This window comes from Euprymna scolopes, chromosome 32 (genome assembly GCF_053919585.1).
Source record: "Euprymna scolopes isolate OS-2025 chromosome 32, ASM5391958v1, whole genome shotgun sequence".
Classification (NCBI taxonomy): domain Eukaryota; kingdom Metazoa; phylum Mollusca; class Cephalopoda; order Sepiida; family Sepiolidae; genus Euprymna; species Euprymna scolopes.
The window spans coordinates 57,760,470-57,781,680 of NC_136513.1; the positions used below are offsets into that span (position 1 = coordinate 57,760,470).

General features: G+C 35.1%; 1 protein-coding gene across 1 annotated transcript in view; it reads right to left on the reverse strand.

Moving 5' to 3' along the window:
• Positions 1–13,186: 13,186 nt before the first annotated feature.
• The window catches only part of LOC145256380 (zinc finger FYVE domain-containing protein 1-like), a 119,956-nt gene continuing 111,931 nt past the window's right edge, over positions 13,187–21,211 (reverse strand). The window contains exons 8-11 of the mRNA XM_080115209.1: positions 18,173–18,343; positions 17,899–18,073; positions 15,679–15,801; positions 13,187–14,114 (exon numbers count right to left, since the gene is read on the reverse strand). Of these exons, the coding sequence (XP_079971335.1) occupies positions 13,882–14,114; positions 15,679–15,801; positions 17,899–18,073; positions 18,173–18,343 (702 nt within the window). The 3' untranslated portion in view covers positions 13,187–13,881. The remainder of the gene's footprint in view (positions 14,115–15,678; positions 15,802–17,898; positions 18,074–18,172; positions 18,344–21,211) is intronic.

Below are 21,211 nucleotides of genomic sequence, written 5' to 3' on the forward strand. Positions count from 1 at the left end.
AAGTGTTGATAAATTGCACCAGCAATTATTCCTGTCAGCCATTTGTATGTAGTTGAAAGGCAGCAGATAGGTCGGTATTTGTTTAGCAAATGTTTCTTGGATCTTGGGTATGAGAGTTGTTTTGTTAATAGTAAGCCATTTTGGTGGTTCTTCTTCACCACCAATAATTCGATTGAATGCCAGGGCATAATGTTGGTGTAGTGCCATTAGCTTTTTCAGACAGAAATTTGGGATATTATCAATTCCTGGGCTTTTGAAATTTCTATACGTGATTATTTTTTTTTTTATTTACAGCTGCCTTGGTAATTTCCAACACTGGCATTTTTTCTTTGCCACCAACAGCTCCTTTTATTGTGCTTATCCACTCCCTCTCCTGATGTTGTTTTGGGTCCTCATACAGTGGCCTCCAGAATTTATTGATCTCTTCTTGTGTTGGTGGTGATGTGATATCATCTCTAATGATATTTTGGTACATCACCCTTGGATTTCTGTCAAACAATCTATTTATGGACCTAGACTCAATTTTTTGTTCTTTATTTTTTATTTGTGCAGCTAAGCCCTTCACTTTAGCCTGGTTTTCCACTATATGGGTTCTTAGCTGGTTTGTAGTTTGAAGAGAGTATCTGGATTTTAAAGTTGTCACCTTCTTTAGAATTTTATCAGGGATTTTCGGTCAACAGAAAAGAAGATATCCAGAATATCTTTTCTGAGAACATTTATTTTTATTTTTTACGCAGTGGTCACCACTTATCAAGGCCCGGAAGCCACTCAGGGATAAGGGTTATTGCAAGTACATTATGTTAGCGTGGAGATTTGATGAAGTGTTTACTTAAGGGGGCGGTTCATTAGGAATTTGTTAACGTTGGACTTGAAGACATCCAAGTTGTAGTCAGGTGGGAAGCAGGCAGACGGAACAGAGTTCCACAGGCGCGCAGTTCTAAGAAAGAAGCTTTGTTCATGGAATCCATGCTTTGATTTAGGCACAGATAAAGAGTGGGGGAAATTTTTCACAGTGGATTCAGCTAGACGGGTGTTTTTCGTGAAAGATTGGCGAGGGGGGACCAGAGATTAGAGTTCAGACGAGCACCTGCCATGGAAATAACGATAAAACAAGAATAGGCTCGCAACGTCTCTTCTGTGGGAGAGAGGTTGCAAGGTAGAGAAAAGGGCATCCCCCACTAAGCCACGAAGTCTATTTTGTACTCTGTCAAAGCAGGATAGGCTGTTTTTAGCAGCTCCTGCCCAGATATCGCAGCAGTATTCCATCCTTGGACGTACTTCGCTTTCATATAGATAGAGAATTGCATCAGTAGTGAGATATCTTCTGGAGCGGTAGAAGGCTCCCACCATCTTTCCAGCGACCTTGGCAACAGACTTGATGTACATGTTCCATTTCAGATCAGGAGTAAAGGTCAAACCCAGAAGCTTGTTAAAACACGGGGCCTCTCCCAGACGAGAGCACAATTGATGCCAGATGGGGATCAGAGCGTTGATGATGTAAGGATAGGAGTTTGGTTTTAGATGCATTAAAGGTAACCAGCCACGTCTTCCCCCACTGAACCACGCGCTCGAGATCAGAGGAGAGAGAATCAGAGAGAACTTTGTCATTTACAGCCTTTGACGTGTTGCCATAAATGGTTGTGTCATCAGCATAGATATCAATGGATGATTTAAGTATGTGTTTAGGGAGGTCATTGATGTAGATCAGGAAGAGAGTTGGGCCCAGGATTGACCCCTTTTTTGGAGTTTAGTTTTCCAGACTGGTTTCTTTTGGAAAGGAGTTTTGTTTGGATAAACCATCCTGTCCCATATGTTGCATAGTTAATTTCTGTTAAGGAAGCATCTGTTGGTACCAGTCATGTAAGAGCATCTTTCACTTTTACAACAAGGTTTTTGAAGGCCTTGGCCATCTTTATTTGGACCAGTCTGGGTCGGTCTTGTAATGGTAGATACCTAGTTTTTTCAATTTGATTGGCCAATATGTTTTCTGGCACAATCTGTTCTGCATCTATCAATGAATTTTGAAAAGTGGTTTGGTTCTGTCCTCTCCTCAGAGTGTAGTGATCTTTTTTTTTTTTTTGACAGGGTGAGGAGCTTTTGTTGGGCGTTTTTTCTTCTGTTGGAGATTTTTCCATTGTGTCACATGCTTCTGATGCAGGGTTTTTTTTCTGGGCTATATATATATATTGGTAATCTGGCAGGATTCCTGCATGGGGACGGGGTTGTTGATTGGATAATCCCTATTTATAGCCATCTGATAAGTGCATTTTAATTTTGTAATTTCATCCTGTGAGAATGTTCCACTCACCAGGAAGTTGGATTTCTGACAAGTAAGTCTTCCGTTTGAGATGTTATTTTTGTATGGGCATTGGTGGTAGAAGATTCTTTGCCATTCTGCACATTGTTCTTTCAGCCCTGCATATTTAGCTTTGGTATACTCCATTGCCCATATATGGGTCCACTTTTCTTCCTGGCTCCACTGCGTTTCATGGTGTTTTCCCTGGTCTTTTTGGGAGTTGAAGTCAACCTCAACCATTTTTATGGCCCTCTACTTTATCTCATTAATCTCAGGTTGAGGTATATATTTATCAATTTGTCAGACAATAGAGAAAAATTTTTTAGTTGTAGTGGCTTCAAATTTTTCACTTGATAGATCCGTTATATACTGGTTACCAAATCACCGTACAGACATATTTGTAGCGGAGGGTTCATGTAAATGTGTTGTTTAATTGTTTGTAACATGTCTAATGTCTATATAGTGTCTTCTTCACTACCTGAACTCTAAGTTATCGTGTTGCAGTCTATTTATGTTCCGTGATTGTCTAAATGTGTTGTGTGCATGTGTGGCAGACATAGCATAAACACATCTCATCAACTTTTCAACTGCGTCGTTGGTCTTTTGGTCCACCTAGAAATTCATGTGTTCTCGGATGGAACCTGGAATCTGTGGGTGAATGCATTCCAACTCTTAAGATGATGGTTGGTTTTATGTTTTCTGCACTTTCCAGGTGTCGATCACAGAAGAATAGAAAGTGAGTATCTTTGCTTGGGTAGTTAATTCTAGTCTCCAATTTTGAGATAAATCAGCTCCCTCTTAAGTGTGGAGAGACAACCATTAACCCATCCACTCTTCTCAATGTCTAAATTCTAACACCTCTTTCAAGTGGCTCCTAACTAGAGGAGGCAATTAATTGATTTGATTGAAAAATAGCAAGTTCATTACAATAAAAATATGGGACTGTGAAACGTGAGCATATTTTTTTTTTTTTTTGCCCGGGGCGAGTTGTATTTTTGTCACCGTCAAGTAAAATAAAATGCAAAACCTTTCCTGGGCAAGTATTCCACAAGAGAGTAGAGGTTTGAAATTAGGGTTTATCTTTCTCTAAATGGACAACCTTCTAAGGCTGATGAGCTCCAAGTATTCCACACTAGGTGGCATGGTTGTAGTGCATGCAAATAATTAACTTGCTACAAGTGAAAGTCGTTCAACCAAAAGAGAGGGGGGAGTCTGGAAGAAATTTAAATGAACTTTGATTTTATATTTGCCCACCAAGACTTTGATGGGGAAAAAAAATAGTCAAATTTTATACTATTGGCCAGACTCCAACATTGCCTCCCTATGCATGTTTTTTATACTTTAATGAAATGTGTTCTGATGAACTCATAGCACTTGTGCCCCTTAACGTACATACTCTGAACTTGACAAGCAGCAAAATCCCACCCCTTCACCATTGCAATCTACATGCCTGAAAACCTTTAATAGTTTCTTCCCTCGAACTGCTAGATTTTGGAATTCCCACCTTGTTTCTTGCTTCCTGACTATACTAACATACAGGTTTAAATGTAATGTGAACAAGCATTTCACTGCTCAACTCTAGTCCCCTGTTACCCAAATAGTAACTCCTAATAGTAATATGCCTTGTTTGGGATGAAAATAAAATAAGTCCTCCTTTAAATGTGGATTCATACCGAGATTGTCTGCAGTTAGGTTTCTTGAAGTGGTTGCAGACTGGCCATTATCTCAATTTTTCAACTTCTGAGTGGTCAAATGGGGATGACTGGTAAAGATCGGCCATCTAAGATTTCTGGTTAAAAATACACATTTCAAGCAGATGATAGGAGAGAGGAGTTAGATTTAGTCTTCTGGGTATCACAGTTTCTGTGTCTGACAGTCAATTGAATTTATCTCTCCAATTGAGATTGGCCCTTTGGTTTTGATTTGGTTCAGCTAAAATTTTGCATTTGCAAATCTGTTATTAAATAAAAAAAAAACTAAACTGGCAAAAAAAAAAACAAAAAAAAAAAAAATGTTAGTTGCGATTTTGAGGGAAAATTCTTCTGTTGCAATAATGAAAGAAACCATGAAATTGATACTTTAGCTGATATGAGAAACCTGTGGTATGGTGTGGTACATATTGTTTTACTGTGTACGTTTTCAGCGTCCCAATTGTTTTTTTTTCGCGTTTAAATTAAAAGATATATCACAATTTGAATTTAACTAAGTATTATGGTATCTGTTCAGTGCACATTTACCTACAAGTATGGCAAACCACTTATAATTCCATGGCTGTAAGTTTTTTTTTTTTTTTCAAAAATAAACAATTATGAACAGAACAACTCATAGAAATCTATCTATATTCTTTTTATTTTAATATACTTTCATAGAAATTTTTCTGTTATGTCACCAAACCTATTTTCTTTGGGTCACAAGTGCCACGCTCATACATTAATTCCATAGCTAATATAACATACTGACCTAACGGGTCATGGGTAGTTTAGTAACAAATAGAAAAGGTTACTTAAAAATTAAGAATAAACGAAAAAAATTTTCCTCCGAATTAAAAATAAAAATAATAATAAAGAATTAAACTATCAGTTATTCCCCTTTGGTTTTCTGGTTTGAAAATTAAACGGTGTCAGATTTCAGATAAAATAAGTTAAATCAAATATAAATTGAAATGAAAATAAACTAAATTAAATTATATTTTTAAATAATACAGTTGAAACGAAGCTATTATGTTGAATAAGAAATATCGAGCTAATTATTTAAATAGATTTAATTTAATGCGATATGCAAATGAGCATAACTCAATCAATGTAGTGAATGTATGTGCCACAACCTAATATGCTAGACTGATTTTTAGATTTCAGCAATGTATCAATTTTGGTTTATTTTTGTTAAGTAAATACATTCATATTTGCAAGGTTTGGCAATTCAACTAATCCAGATGGAAAACATTTCATGAACGGAAAGTTGTCTGTGAGGATCCAGGTAAAAGTAAGAAACTATACAAAACACACCCATAAAGCTGTTATATTCTTTTTCAGCATTGCCGCTAACAAAATATAGATACAGGTTTTTAAAATATTTATTCTTTCAGGAGTCAATTGGAACAGAATTTGACAGGGTATGGCATGATGGTCTTCTCCTGAAAATTAGATCATATGGTATTACTGAATGAATACTTAATATAATTAAATCCTTAAATAAAAGAAAAATCCAGGTTGTCCTCAATGGTCCTATGTCAAAACTGATATAAATGCAGGCGTACCTCAGGGGTCAATCATTGGAACTTTATTATTCTTGATACTTATAAATGACCTTCCTGATAAAATTGTCCTGAGATGTGTATTTCCTGACAACATGCTCTATAACAGATAGGGGAAAAACAAATAACCATGTATCTAAGGCAATGGCAGAAACACTAGAGGAAGACCTACAGTCTTTAGTAGAATAGAGACAAAAATGGATGGTAACATTTTATGCTGCTAAGACTAAGCTTCTTTCCTTTAATAACTACAAGAAACTTGCTCAGCCACTTATGGCCATGACTAATGATACATTACCTGAAAGTACTTTGTTCAAACACCTTAGCTTAACATTTCATATACCAAATTGCAGAAAAAAACCCCAAAAAACTTCAAGAATACAAAACAGAGCCAGTAACTTTTCTCCTTTCTTTTCCAAGATGGATACGAAGGTCGAAGGCGACATTAACCGAAACATTGCACAAATAACACTCAAGATGAAAACAATAGTCTGATCAAAACAAGTAATACAAACATCTCAATCACAGTGCTTAAAAAGCTGCAACTGAAACTAGCTTCCATTCTTACAAAGCTTTTCAAGAATTGCTTAAAAGAAAAATTTTCCAACTTGTTTAGTATTTAAAACTTCTGGAGATCAATCTTCTGCATTACAGTACAAACCAATAAATCCATTGTGTGTCATGAGTAGAGTTAAGACAACAGCATATTCTTTTCATTGCTTTGACCATCGAGTGTGTATCCGTTGATATCTTATATAGAGTGATGTGATTTTCAGTTGATTAACTGTGTCGGATATATACTTGATAGTTAAATCAATGAAAAGAATATTCTCTTGTCCTAGTCATGAGTAAGCTGCTGGAATCTGATAAATCGGAAATTTGTCAATTACCTCAGCAAAACATCCTATTCAATGACAAAGTATGAATATCATCCTGCAAGCTCAACAACTGATATGCTGACTAATATACTGGATCATTGATCTACTAGCATGGGTACCCAGCGTTGCCTGGGTTGACATGAAATTCCGTTTGAAGCACACCTGTATACTAATCATTTTCATCATGGGCAACGTGGATACCCCACAACAAAAATAAAAGAACGGATGAAAACATGCAAATGTAATCGTCCCAAAAAAGAAGTATGTGATACCCTCTCCAGATATTTCAGCAGAAGGGCTACAAAGAGAAGAAACTATTCTCCGGATATTGAGCACTGGAAAGACCCCCCCCCCCCAAAAAAAAAAAAATAATTAAAAATAAATCATTACAACTTTTTCAGTAAAAATTGCTCGTGCGATTTGAGGGGGGGGAGGGTGCCTAAAAAAAAAAAAAAAAAAAAAAAAAAAATCTACCAAAAATTAATTCCAAAAACAAAATTTTTTTGTCATTTTATATTTCTAATGTAATCCCAATTGTTTTTTTTTTGCGTTTAAATTGAAAGATATATCACAATTTGAATTTAACTAAGTATTATGGTATCTGTTCAGTGCACATTTACCGATAAGTATGGAAAACCACTTATAATTCGATGGCTGTAAGTTTGTTTATTTTTGGAAAAAATAAACAATTATAAACAGAATGACTCCTAGAAATCTATCTATATTCTTTTTATTTTAATATACTTTCATAGAAATTTTTCTGTTATGTCACCAAACCTATTTTCTTTGGGTCACAAGTGCCACGCTCATACATTAATTCCATAGCTAATATAACATACTGACCTAACGGGTCATGGGTAGTCTAGTAACAAATAGAAAAGGTTACTTAAAAATTAAGAATAAGCGAAAAAATTTTCCTCCGAATTAAAAATAAAAATAATAAAGAATTAAACTATCAGTTATTCCCCTTTGGTTTTCTGGTTTGAAAATTAAACGGTGTCAGATTTCAGATAAAATAAGTTAAATCAAATATAAATTGAAATGAAAATAAACTAAATAATTAAATTATATTTTTGAATAATACAGTTGAAACGAGGCTATTATGTTGAATAAGAAATATCGAGCTAATTATTTAAATAGATTTAATTTAATGTGATATGCAAATGAGCGTCTCTGGTCCCCCCTCGCCAATCTTTCACGAATAACACCCATCTAGCTGAATCTACTGTGAAAAATTTCCCCCACTCTATATCTGTGCCTAAATCAAAACGCGGATTCCATGAACAAAGCTTCTTTCTTAGAACTGCACGCCTGTGGAACTGTTCCGTCTGCCTGCTTCCCACCTGACTACAACTTGGATGTCTTCAAGTCCAACGTTAACAAATTCCTAATGAACCGCCCCCTTAAGTAAACACTTCATCAAATCTCCACACTAACGTCATGTACTTGCAATAACCCTTATCCCTAAGTGGCTTCCGGGCCTTGATAAGTGGTGATCACTGTGTAACCCCCCCCCCCAAAAAAAAACCCTCAATGTAGATGTGGTTTGAAGAATGCTATATATAGAAATTACGCATAAAACAATGTCTCCTTTGACAGAAGTATCCTATTATGGGCATTAATATTTCTTCACCAGGAGAGGTGTACACACATATTGCCTTTACATTTCTTTGAACATGGGGGGGGGGGGGGGTTACACACAGACAAACACACAAACGCTACTACTTTATAGATTGATGGGTGGCTTTGTTTTTAGAACAAACTCAACATATAGCTTGCTAGCTATAGAATATCTGGAAATTTCCTTACAATTATCATATCCTTTCTTTCTGACAGATCCATAAAAGTTGTTGATGGACAGAAGTTTTAAGCTTATAGCATCAATGCCTCAAGCATCCATTCCTGATTTTTATCAACGATTTACTAAATCACATTTTAAGATCATTCATTGATATTTACAGATGCAACAACCGTCTATGGCAATACTTTGAACAGCAATAAAATTCTCTCTTGTGAACTGGAGCACATCTTACAATGGGGGGAAAAAGGGGGCTGGTTAATACTATGTCTTAAACCAAGCTTTTCTTTCAACATCAATGCTGATCCTCACTTTGCCCCAATTGTAACTAATGGCTCTGAATTGAGGAAGCTGAGAATGACCTGAAATGAAAGACTTGCATCAAATTCGTTGTCAAGGTTGCTGAAACAAAGGTTGGAATATTTTACCACCTCAAAGTATTTACTTCTGCTGCAATCCTTCACCTGTATACATACTAAGATGGAGTAGTGTTACCACATCTCAGGGAGGAGGGGGGGCACACAGGGTACTTTATTTCTGCATTGACAGATTACAAAACCCGACTTTAAAATCTAGTGGGGGATCTCTTCTCTTTAGATACTTACAGAAAGATGTTGCTAGTTTTTTCACTGCTCTTGTTATTTTTATAGTAGGTGCTCAACTGAGCTCCGATCTAGGGTCTCTTCCTCTATAAAACATTAAAATCTTGTCTAGTTACAAACATTATCAATAATTTTCCTCTCTTGTACCTAAAACTAGAACTTCCATGAGCAAAATTTCTTCCTTGTCTGTGGAACTGCTTCCTGGGTGACTATACATTGGACTTGAAAAAGGCAATGTAAAATAGATTCTTGTTGAGCCATCTTAACCTCTGACCAGTTACACCCATTATTACAAATCCCCCTGATTTTTCATCATCTACCTGTCCAATCATTTAACCCTTATTCTCAAGTAGCCTTTGAACTTTGATGTAAAGAAAAAAAAAAAAAAAAAAAAAAAAAAAAAACATCATTGAAAAAAACCTTATGTACCTGAAATCAAAACAGAACTTCCATAAACAGTTTCTTGTCAAGAACTTATCTATGGAACACATTACTACAAGACTGGTTTTCTGCAGACTACAACATGATCATCTTCAATATCAACAAATAATTGCCATACTGTCCTCTTACGTAATCATTCACCCATTGGTTTCCAATGCTTTCATTCTTAGTTAAACAAATGACAATCTGGATAATCCTGATCCTCAAATGGACTTTAGGCTTGATGTGCTGATTTATTAGCAAGAGGAATGAAGAAAATAAAAAAAAATGAAAACGATGACAAAAAAAAAAAAAACAGCTGATAACATTGTGGGAGTATAAATCGTTTATAATCATTAATTATATTTCAATAATCATATTTGGTTCAATGTGTGTTTTACACGCTGTCATGTGTTGGATAACAGAAAATAAATAAAAGTTCTTTAAAAATTTGAAATACAGTGTAATTTACATGGGTCAAGCAAATAAGTTTTCAGAGACCCGCAATTTTTTATCAAAAAATGGCTGATAACATTAAAGTCAAGAACATAAAAAAATGCTGCATTTGATTCCATTTATCCATATTTACATTTTTTTTCTTTGGATTATTGTCCTCATCAACATCTGTCCAATATCATTGGGAATCTTCAGTTTAGGATTCATTTCTGTACAATATATATTTTTTTTCATATGTAAATACAATTTTTATTTGTGTACATTACTGTGATTGTTTCTAATGTACTTACATCTGGTGAACGTGAAAAAAAGTGCACAGCATGACCAGATATACTACAAAACGTCCTGTAAATTTTTAAACTTAGTTGTTAGACATAATATCTAAAAAGCTTTTTTTTTTTTTTTTTAATTTTTTTTTAATTACATTTTCACCCCAAACAAGGCACATTGCCACTTTGTTGTAAGGGGCTACTATTGGGGACATAAGCATCAAGGGTACTGTGTAGGAAGTTGGGCAGCAAGATGTCTGTTCACATTGCACTTGAACTTCTGCATGTCAGTGCAGTCTGGAAAGCAGGGACTCGGAAGGGAATTCTAAAGTCTAACTGTTCTGGGGAAGAAACTACTAGAGTAGAAGACTCTCTTGCATCTAGGGATCTCTACTGTGAAGGGGTGGGATTTAGCTGCTTGTCGGGTTTGTCGGGGGTATTTACGTTGTGGGGGCACAAGTGCTTGCAGTTCGTCAGAGCATTTTCCATTAAAGTACTTGTAGAACAGGCAGAGGAATGCAACATTTCGTCGATGGGACAGAGGCTGAAGTTTAGCTGACAGTTCAGGACCTATCAGATTGGCGACTCTTTTGAACCTTGTCTAGGAGCGAGAGACTAGTGGCAGATGCACCAGCCCAAATATGACAATACTCCATACAAGGGCGAATGGTGGCCTTACAGAGGTATAGGATACTTTCAGGCGTTAGTAGCTTTCTAGCACGGTAGAGAGAACCCACCTTCTTCGCAGCATCCCTGGCAATGTTCTCAATGTAATTGTTCCAACTCATGTTTCCTGTGAACGTTAGGCAGAGGAGTTGAAAAGATGTACTTTCAGATAAAGAGTCATTGGCCATTGCTATTGGCGGTAGGGAAGGGTTCTTGTAATTATTAAAGGAAACAAGTTTAGTCTTGGCAGCATTGAAGGTGACCATCCATTTTTGTCCCCATTCCACTACAGATCGAAGGTCATTCTCTAGTGTTTCTGCCATTTCTTTAGATATGTGTTCATTTGTTTTCCTGTTGTGTGTTATAGAGCGTGGTGCCGTCAGCATACATACCCATCTCACAGACAATTTTGTCAGGGAGGTCATTAAGAATAGCAGAGGTCCAAGGATAGACCCCTGAGGCACTCCCGCATTTATATCATATTGTTTAGATGTACGACCGTCAAGGACAACCTGGATTGTTCTCTTATCCAAGAAGGATTTAATTATGTTATGTATTCTTCCAGTGATACCGTATGATCTGATTTTCTTGAGAAGACCCTCATGCCATACCCTGTCAAACACCTTAGATATATCTAGAGCTACCACTCTACCCTCAACTGCTTTGTCCAGTAACTGGTATATACGTTCTGAGATTACAGTTAGGATGTCTGCTGTGGAACGGGTTTGCCTAAATCCATATTGTTGGTCAGTCAGAAGTTTAGCATCTGTAAGGTGATGGACTAGAGCTTGGTTAATTATGGTCTTAAATATTTTGGCGAAAAGTGGGAAGAGGCTTATGGGGCGATAATTTAATGGGTCAGTTCTTTCGCCTGAATTCTTGAAAACTGGCACTACAGAAGCAGTTTTCCAGCAGGCAGGAAAGCAAGATTCATTAAGGCATTTGTTGTAAAGTTTGGAGAGAACTGGAGCTACTTCGGCGGCGCACTTTTTTAATAGCACAGCCGGGATGAGATCAGGTCCACATGCTTTTGCAGTGTCAAGCTTTCTTATGATAGCATGCACCTGAGTAGGGGTGATTTTCAGATCATCTAGTGTGGCGTCTGTCTGCAAAGGAAAGTCAGGGAGGGGTAGGTTAGCAGAGTCCAGTGTGGAGTTGGAAGCAAACCGTCTGGCAAGCAAGTTAGCCTTCTCAGTTGCTGAGCAAACTGCCTCATGATTGTTGGATAGTGGGGGAATTGTTGATTGCCCATTATTTACTACACTGTTTTATATTTTCCAGAAGTCTCGGGTTCCTAATATCTGTGCTTCGATGCGTTTTTGGGTGGTTTCAGTAAATTCCCTCTTAGCTGTCGCTATTTCTTTCTTACAGTTATTTCTGGCTTCTATGTACTTCTGTCTGTTTGAACTGGAAGTCAATATCAGTTAAATCTGCGGTATGCATGCTGCCTTTGCGCTTTGGCAGCTGCACAAGTTGAAGTGAACCATTGGGGAGAGGGGGGTTTGCTATAGAATTTGCGTGTGGGAACATGTGCTTCAATTGCCACTTTGAACCATTCAGTGGTCTCATTAGCGCAATGTTCAGCAGGAAATGGAAAGATATTTTGCCATGGAGAGTCCCTGATGAGGTCCCTGATGGCTTCCCAGTTAGCCTTTTTATATCTTGTTGTTTTGAGCAGTGGCTCTTCAGTTTTGGCTCTAGAGTTTAGGGCGATTTCAACCATTACCACTGCATGATTGGCATTCCCAAGAGGGCTGTGGGCATTCGTTATACAGTCATTGGGAACTCTGGTCAGAAACAGGTCTAGAAGTGATGCGTGTTGTTCTTGCTGGTCTGGGAAACGGGTTGGAAACGTAACTATCTGTTTTTCAACTTTGGAATAGTTTTAAAAACTGTAACTCTAGAAGTCGACTATTTTAAGACAAAAAGTCAAACATTAGTGACAATCTTTTTGGTTTTCTACAGCCCCTTTCTCACATAAGACACATTCCTAGTTTCCAGATTATTCAATATTAATCCACCCTATATTAAAAATAATGATTGCATAAAGTTTCACGAGAGTGCGTGTCTGGATTTAAAAAAAAAAAAATTTTTTTTTTTAGAGAAACAAAGATTGAGAATCCCTGCTATGTTTGAAAATTCCAGTCAAAGCCAACTTGCCATCTCTTATCTAACATGTGCATTTGAAACCTTATAAACTATCTTGTTCAGGCACTTACCAATAATGTCAAGAGGAAGCAGATGAAATTTTACAATTCAATGCTTTTTGTACTTAGCCTACAAAATTTCCAGATCTCAATGTAGGAGATTTTTTTCAGGGATAGGTATTAAAAATGTTTTTTCTACTAATCTCTTCTCGTATTGTGCTGCAGGTAGTGGCCACATTGAATACTTGTAAAAGAAGAATGAAAGTTGATTGCAAGTAGAATATGTATTTCCTATTGCTTTTTCATTATTCAAAGTCAAACATAATGAACAGACTTCATAATGCAATATTTTAAAAAAGTTTGTATATTAAATTGCATTTGAAATATACTGATAAAAAAAAAATAATAATTCAACTTTATTTTGAAAATGATCCTTAAAAGAAACAATCAGCTGCAGTCTTACATCGCAATTCATGAATTTAAAAAAACATTGAAAATCAGTATAAAAAAGACGCCTATTCATTTGTAGAGACTTAAGCTTATTGCGGGCTAAATTAATCTATTGAGATTTCCATATACAAATATTATTTAAAAAAGGTTTGGCTGGCACAAGACTATAGATCATGGAGGGCATTCACTAGACAGTAGTATTTAGTCTGCTAAACTGGCTCACATGCCAGTCTAGTTGAAATCTACCATCTTGATTACATAGAGAACTAAAATTGACATTGTTTAGGATGTCTGGTTTACGGCATATCAAAACCTTTTGGATCATTTCATGCAGAAAGCAAATACCTATCATCAAGGATTAATTGCAGACAATTAACTGTACAAAGGTTACTATTTTATGCATAGCTGGCGATAGGGAGTGGTATAGGCTCCTACCTCCTTGCACCCTGCATAGCTTTGTGATGGTATCTTTTAAGCCAATTATAATCCCAAGTGAAAAATGGTAATCAGAGGCGAGATGAAAAGAAAACAAGGAGTGATATGTGATAAAAGAAAGAACACGAGAAAAAGAACCAGAACAAAATGACACAAAAAAAGTTAAAGGAAAAAAAGAGAAAAAGCAGAGTGAGAGTGAAGGCAATGGTGATCATAATGCAGCATGATGAGCTTTGCAGTTGTCGCACACCCTGACTGGGTAATCCCAACCACGCAGAGGGACCGTTCGCTTCTCAGCAGAACATTTGTCACAAACCACTTTGCCACAATCACGGCAATGATGCTTTGAAAACTTTGGTCCAAATTCAACATCACAAACCGCACAATTGGTTACATTTTCATCTGGTATCCAGTAAGCAGGTCGGACACTGTCCTTAATGATACCTAAAATTAGAACAAAGCAAGATAAAAAAAAAAAAGTTACAGACCACAAAAAGATTAGACCTCCCCAATGGTGTAGATCATTTAAATATAAGATTTTATTAGTAAAAGGGCTTGTTTTTCTTTCGTTTAAAAATATAAGAATTTGTATTACAGATTAAGCCTAAATACATATTCCAAAGCTATTGTGTTAGATGATAATGCAACCCAATTATACCTATTTCGCACATAGCTCAGACAGTCTTGTTGCTTTTCAAAATCTTAAATATTTGTTTTTACTTCAGCCAACATGCTCTTTGGTTAACAGATGAGTAAATTAAAAAGGTCATTGACTTCTTTCTGTTTAGTGGAAGTCATGTTGGTGTATACCAATGAAAATACCTCAGGATTAATCTTCATGTAATTCCAGTTTTAAGTTTACATAAAAAATAGTTTTCTAATACAAAAAATATTTACTTTTTATTTTGAAATCTTTTTCAGAATGCTTTTATAAATATTTTAAGTTTATTTATAAAAAAAACACTTTACTTTTAAATGTTTTTAGATTTTGGAATTCTGAAGCCCAATTTGTAATAAAACATTACAAATCTTTTCACATTTAAAAACCAATTCCCATTAAATTTTCCATTGTAAAGAATTATGTAAAAAAATTAATCAGAAGGTACTTTTCTCAAAAGAAATGGTGGTTGGAATTAGGGTTTAATAAAAGAAAACCATTGTGTTTTGAGAAAGATTTTTGCTGGCTGGCATCGAAGAGTATGCATCTCCTTGAGCTCCAGCCCAAGGGCCAGACCCTCCCCCTCCCCTGAAGAGCCAAGTTGAAAAGCTCTACCTCCTAAATAGGAAGCTGTCTAAATAAACCTAAGTTAAAAACATCCTGCATCATGAAGCCATTAAGAATCCAAAGAATTTAACTTCCCTTATACAAAGTTTATCCTGAATCTACACTGTAGAGACAAGCCTTAGTTATTTGTCATAACTTTACTAATGGAAGTCTCCAGTCCCCAGAGCATTTGCATTTAGAGTCACAACTTATGAATGATCAGAGTTTTGTAACTTTCAGTGAATAATTATTCTCGTTTATAAAAAAAATGAGCTCTAGTTATTTTTGAATTGATTGATTTGAAATACAGCACTGAAAGAAGTGATAAACCAGCCATTCACCAGGGTATCTACAGGAGGAACTCCAAACCGCAACATCTGATGACGAATGGCCAGACAAAGAGTCATGCACATTTTGCATGCCCTGAGCATTAGAGCGGTATTTTCCAGTGACGAGTGAAGGTTTGGTCACCCCTATAGGATCCATCACTGGACAGACTCAAAAGTAGCCATCGGGACTTAGGGTTAGTGCACATTTTCTTGCCTCTGTATTACCTGGCCCTGGCTGGGTTGCATTTATGGTCCTGTGAACCAGGATTGCAACAGATGCAGCCCAGATAGTTGGCAATAGGAAGATGGCAGAAGGTGGGAACAAATGAAGACGGTTGGGAGAGATAAGGAAGAGACTGAGACGGGAAACAGGGAGGACGGGAAACAGGGGTCTACATTTATTACTCTAACTTACCAAATGGATAATCAACAATGGATGCCATGGCTCCAATTGTGCTGCCTAATACTTCTCCAACTTTCCGTGCTGTCACAGGTGTCGTATTGTGGGTTGCACCCATGGGAGTCTGAGGAGTTGTTGCTGGTTGTGGAATATAAATGAAGATAAAAGCCAAATGAATAACTTATGTAGATATCCTTTTATACTAAACATTTTAGTTTTCCTTCTGTTTCATGAAGGTTTTGTAATTTTTTAGTAAACATCAGAAATGCATTTTAAAAAGAAAACAAACAAAAAGATCAACCTGGCATTAAATATTTTTAGTACAATTCTGTATAATAACTAGGACAACAGAATATTCTTTTCATCGGTTTGACTTGAGTATATATCCGACACAGTTAGACAGTTAATCAACCAAGAACCACATCACTATATAAAAGCATACAAGATATCAACGGATACACATTCGAGAGTCAAAACAATGAAAAGACTATGCTGTTGTCCTAGCCCTAATAATAACAAAGATCAAGGCATGCAAACTTGAGAGTGATTCCTGTAATAACATCTTGAGCTGTTCCCCTCCACATCCATGGTAAGTTGTATAGCATCTGCGTCTGAAGTGTCATGTTATATGGTATTGAATGCTGGGTACGCACCCAGTCTTTTTTCGCTTGACAGTAGTACAATTACAATTCCATGATCAGATCTAATGCGATATCTGACCAAACTCAACACATTTAAGTTTGGGATTGGCTAAATGCATTAGATTTATCAGCAAAGAGGTTATTCTAAGGACAAATTTATTATACTGATAAGGTCATATGGAGCATTTATTCTCCAGGATCAACTATTGCAGAAACCCGTCTTAAATTACAAAAAAATTGTTCAGCCAAGAAAAACTTGAAGCAAGTGATTAGACGAGAGCATGCAGAGTGGAATCTCGAAAGAGTTGACCTGTTGAACCATGAGGATTGGAGAGTGAAGTTACATATCAAAAACAGCACTTCACTTCTTGACAAAGGAATGTTAAATGACCAGAGGGGGATTTAAGCAAATATACAATTACCTATGAAAGCTCCTCTGATAGGTATGTAAGGAGACTCCTATTGTGTTTCTGTGTTCATTATATGTACATCCTACAACTTCCAAGTAATGTAATCAGAAACAAAATGCTTAAATAATCCTACCTTTTTACAGGCATTCAGTGCTGTAATTTCAGCAGTTAATTTTATTTTATCTGAAAGATTTGATATTCAGACCTGTTTCACCTGGCCTAAAGCCATTCAATAATATATATTACTAGATGAATTAAATCTCAGATTAATTAATCTTGTGGTTCAGTCTTACAAAATATTGTTGGACAGAAACATTTTTATATTAAACAATCCCAGCCAAATAAAATTGTTCATTATACTACATTTTATATTTAAATTTTTTTCAGTAAAATATAGAATTTTCAAAACAATTTATTTGAACACGGAATACATGGATTTTCGATGTAGGGCTCATCTCCTCAAAAGAATGCCTTTAGCAAAATATTATAGATAGGCATAATTTTGCTTTTTAGCACATACATTGAAAATATATTAAAGATTAAAATCTTTTAAAGAAATATAGGAAAGGATAACAGGAAAAATTGGCTTGAACAATAAAAAGAATATGCAATTCAGGTATCTGATTCGAGTAGTGTCTTGGAATAGAAATGAATATTGTTATATGTTCTAAACTGGTTAAATATTCCAACATTGAAGGTAAATTTTAAATTTGTTGAATCTTGCATCCAGAATAAAAGGCAAAACTCCTTAGCAATAGTAACATCTTGCAGGTAATAAATCTCATTTTCTGGTATTATACAGTCCGTAGAAAAAGTTATAATTTTATACAGTAAAATTCAACTGGCCCATGTGAATCTTTGAACTCACTGTGTTTGCTGTTTGTTAATCAGAAGATTTACACGAATCGGTTGGATTTTACCATATAAAAATAGAACTTTTCTTACTTCATATTCTGAAAATTTAACTTAAAGTTTCATGTGTAATCAAATATTTTCCCATTTTATTCATTTTCAATTTTCTTATATTCCTAATCATTAAAATGACAATCTATCCATCACATTAACTTTTATCTTTAACTAATGGCTCCTTAGTAAAAAGGAATCTAGACATTCCTTTCATTTCAATATTTAAGAACTTTATAAGACAATGTAAATATGGATGTAGATATTGGAATGTTATTTACCTCTAATCCTCACTGCATGACATTTATCACATGTTCTAACCAAAGTGTCTCCCCATCCGCGTTCAGGCACAGGATCCTTGTTACTAGAGCAGGAATCACAGAATCCCTGTCCGCATGCACGGCAATGGTGTTTCTGTTCATTTCCTTCAAATAATTTTTCACAGTTTGTGCAATGCTGAAAATAGAAAAATATATATCGCGATTGAAAAAGTAAATTTAATCAAAATAAATAAAACTGAAATAGAAAAACAAATCAAATTTAAAAGTAACTTACAGCAATAAGGGCATTTGGTATCCAATAACTTGGAGCAATTTGATCAGTCATCCAATCAGCTAACACTTTGGTAGGTTTGGCACCAACGCTAGTTACAGTGTTGGCAACGTAATGAAAGCTATCAAGAAGCTTACGGGCAGCATTATGACTACCTTGAAGATTATGCTGGTCCTAAATTAAGACAAAAAGTTTCAAATATTAAAAAAATTTGAGATCTAAATATCAAAGATCTCACAAACCAGCCTAGTTTAGAATGCAAAAACAGATACACATGGGTTATGAATTTTAATTTTCAATATCTTGTTTATTTTTATTTTTTAAGCTATTCAACTAAAATTTAGATGTAAACAAACTTTAATCCCTTTTCCTTATGAATGTATAATTCTTTCTCCTGAATTCCTAATATATTTTTTCATATTAAGTTAGGTTACTATTTTTGGTGACTAACAATTTATTTTCCACACGTTAGTGTTTTTCAAATATTAGGTTGAAAATTTTTGCAGAATTTTTGATTTTGATTTCAAATGATGTATTTTGAAATAAGTTTTCATTATAATACCTTTACATTATATATTATTTTAAAGAGCATTTTTCGCCCTATCTAATCGTTTAAATTATGATCGTTTTAAAACAAAGGTTTCAAAATGTCGATTAAAAGATGGAATAAGCAAATTTGCACAATTTTCTTATTTTAGTTCAAGCTATGCTGAAAAGCTGCAGAAAAAGCTTGCGATATCAATGAAAGATTCAGCTCAGGAATCACTACTGAACACTGCACAATGGTAGTTTAAGAAATTTTGTGATGGCGACAAGAGTCTTGAAGTAGTGGTTGATCATCAGTTATTGAAAATGATCAATTAAGAGCGTTAGTCGAAGCCTATCTATGCACAACTGTTTGAGAATTTGCTTCTGAATTAGAGGCAACGTATATGACGATTTTTAACCACTTGCGATTGGAAATAAGAAAAACTTGATGTGTGCCTCATGAATTGAACGACAACCAAAGACAGTTATGAAGCATCTCTTATGCAACAAGAATGACCAGTTTCTTGTCTAGGTTGTGACAAGGTGAATAGTGGGTTCTTTGTGACAATTGGCGTCACTCGGCTCAGTGGTTAGACACTGACGAAGCTCTACGACACTTCTCGAAGCTAGAGTTGCATTAAAAGAAGGTCATGTTGACTGTTTGGTGGTCTGTGACTGGTCTCATCCATTAATTTTTTTTAAATGCAGAAAAAATTACGGCAGAGAAGTACTGGCAACAAATGGAGGAAGTGCATCTCCACAATTCTCCACAACAATGCCCAGTTGCACATTGCTAAACTAACCCTGCAAAAGTTGAATGAATTGGACTACAAAACCCGCCTCATCCGCCATACGTTCCAGACCTTTCACCTACCACTTTTTCAAGCATCTCGACTTCCTGCGTGAGAAATGCTTAAAAAAACCTAAGCAATATCAAAAACACTATTACCACCAAAACACAAGATTTTTAGGTTACTGGTGTAAATACACTTGCATTGGAAAAAGTGTGGCGATTCTGATGGTGCTTATTTCGATCGATAAGTTTTGTTTGAGCAGAGATATGTTCATCCGAGATTAAAAAGTTAAAAATCGCAAGAACTTGTCAACCAGATATATGCACAGAATATTCTGTATCTGTACATATTTGATAAGACTATTTTAAAGAAAATAGACCATTTATCAATATAGCGGGTTTAATATTAAAAACGTTGAAAACTTTCATATTTAAAATTTTTACCCTAGTATGAAATTGTGTTTCTGTTTTAAAATGGCCTAAGTGTGTGTGTATAGCAATACATATGGATGATAAAACGCTTTGGATAATTACAGATTTCAAGGGGGTTCTGCTAAAATCGTCATATTTTAAAAACCAAAGCACTTTAAGTTCTCAAAATACCGTTTTGTTTGGAAATGAATATCCTTTCAAATGAATTAATAAATAATGATATATTTTAAGAGTTTTAAGCAAATAAAGTGATAAAAATGTTATCATAAAACAGCATTTTCAGTAAGATTTTGTAAAATTTAAAAAATGAAAATATGAATATAAAAAAAATGTTCTTACATGTTCGAGCTATTTTGTTATCATAATATAATTAGCTTAATTAGAACTATTCAGTTATCAGAATATATAATTAAAGCAATCCCAACCAGTCTGGCATTATTTCTGGTCAAATTTTCAAAATATTTATATGGTTGACAAGACAAGTAAATAAGCTTTGTAAGTATGTAACTTATGTGCACTTACATCCATTGCATCAGTTTTTAACAGTGAATTAAAGTGTTTTGTTTTAAAAAACAAAAAATGTGAAATGATTTTTTTGCTTCACGTGTGTGAGCAGTACCCCATTTTTTTTTTTTTGTGCTTTTTTACAATTTTTTTCAACGGATTATAATCGAATTACCCAATTATATATAAAATTAAAAAAAAAAATGTAAAATCAATATTTAAATATTGACAGTTGCGACGTTTCTAGTTAAGTTCCTATTTACTTGCCTCCCCACAAGGTTGGTTTTAATGTGAGGAAAATCCAGCTCCCAAAAAGGTGCAATCTAGATAGAAACAAACATAAAAATTGTCTCAGTCATGAAGAATTTCTCCTTCACTGACAGAACAGAAAAGGCGAAGTGTAGCATCAGAATACAATAATACCAAAGAAATATTGCAATATATTCATTTTTAAACAGTCCTAGCTTTCGATTTCAGTTATTTGTACATATAATGCATTACAATTCAGCTTTGAGTTCTTTAACTTCTTTTCTTTTAATGGACACATGGCATTTTTAAGGAATTGCAGCATTTTATGTGCATTTACTGCAGATTATTTGGAAACCATTAATTTCTGGAGATTTTCAGTAGCATATTCTAATTCCTAGCACAAAAATACATTTATATGGTAAATTTCATTGCTTAATCTTTTGTTTTAACAAAGGTATATTTTTACTGAAAAATAGTGTTAAAAAAAAAAAAAAAAAAAAAAGTAACAAAACGCATATGGTCTTAAAAAAGGAAAA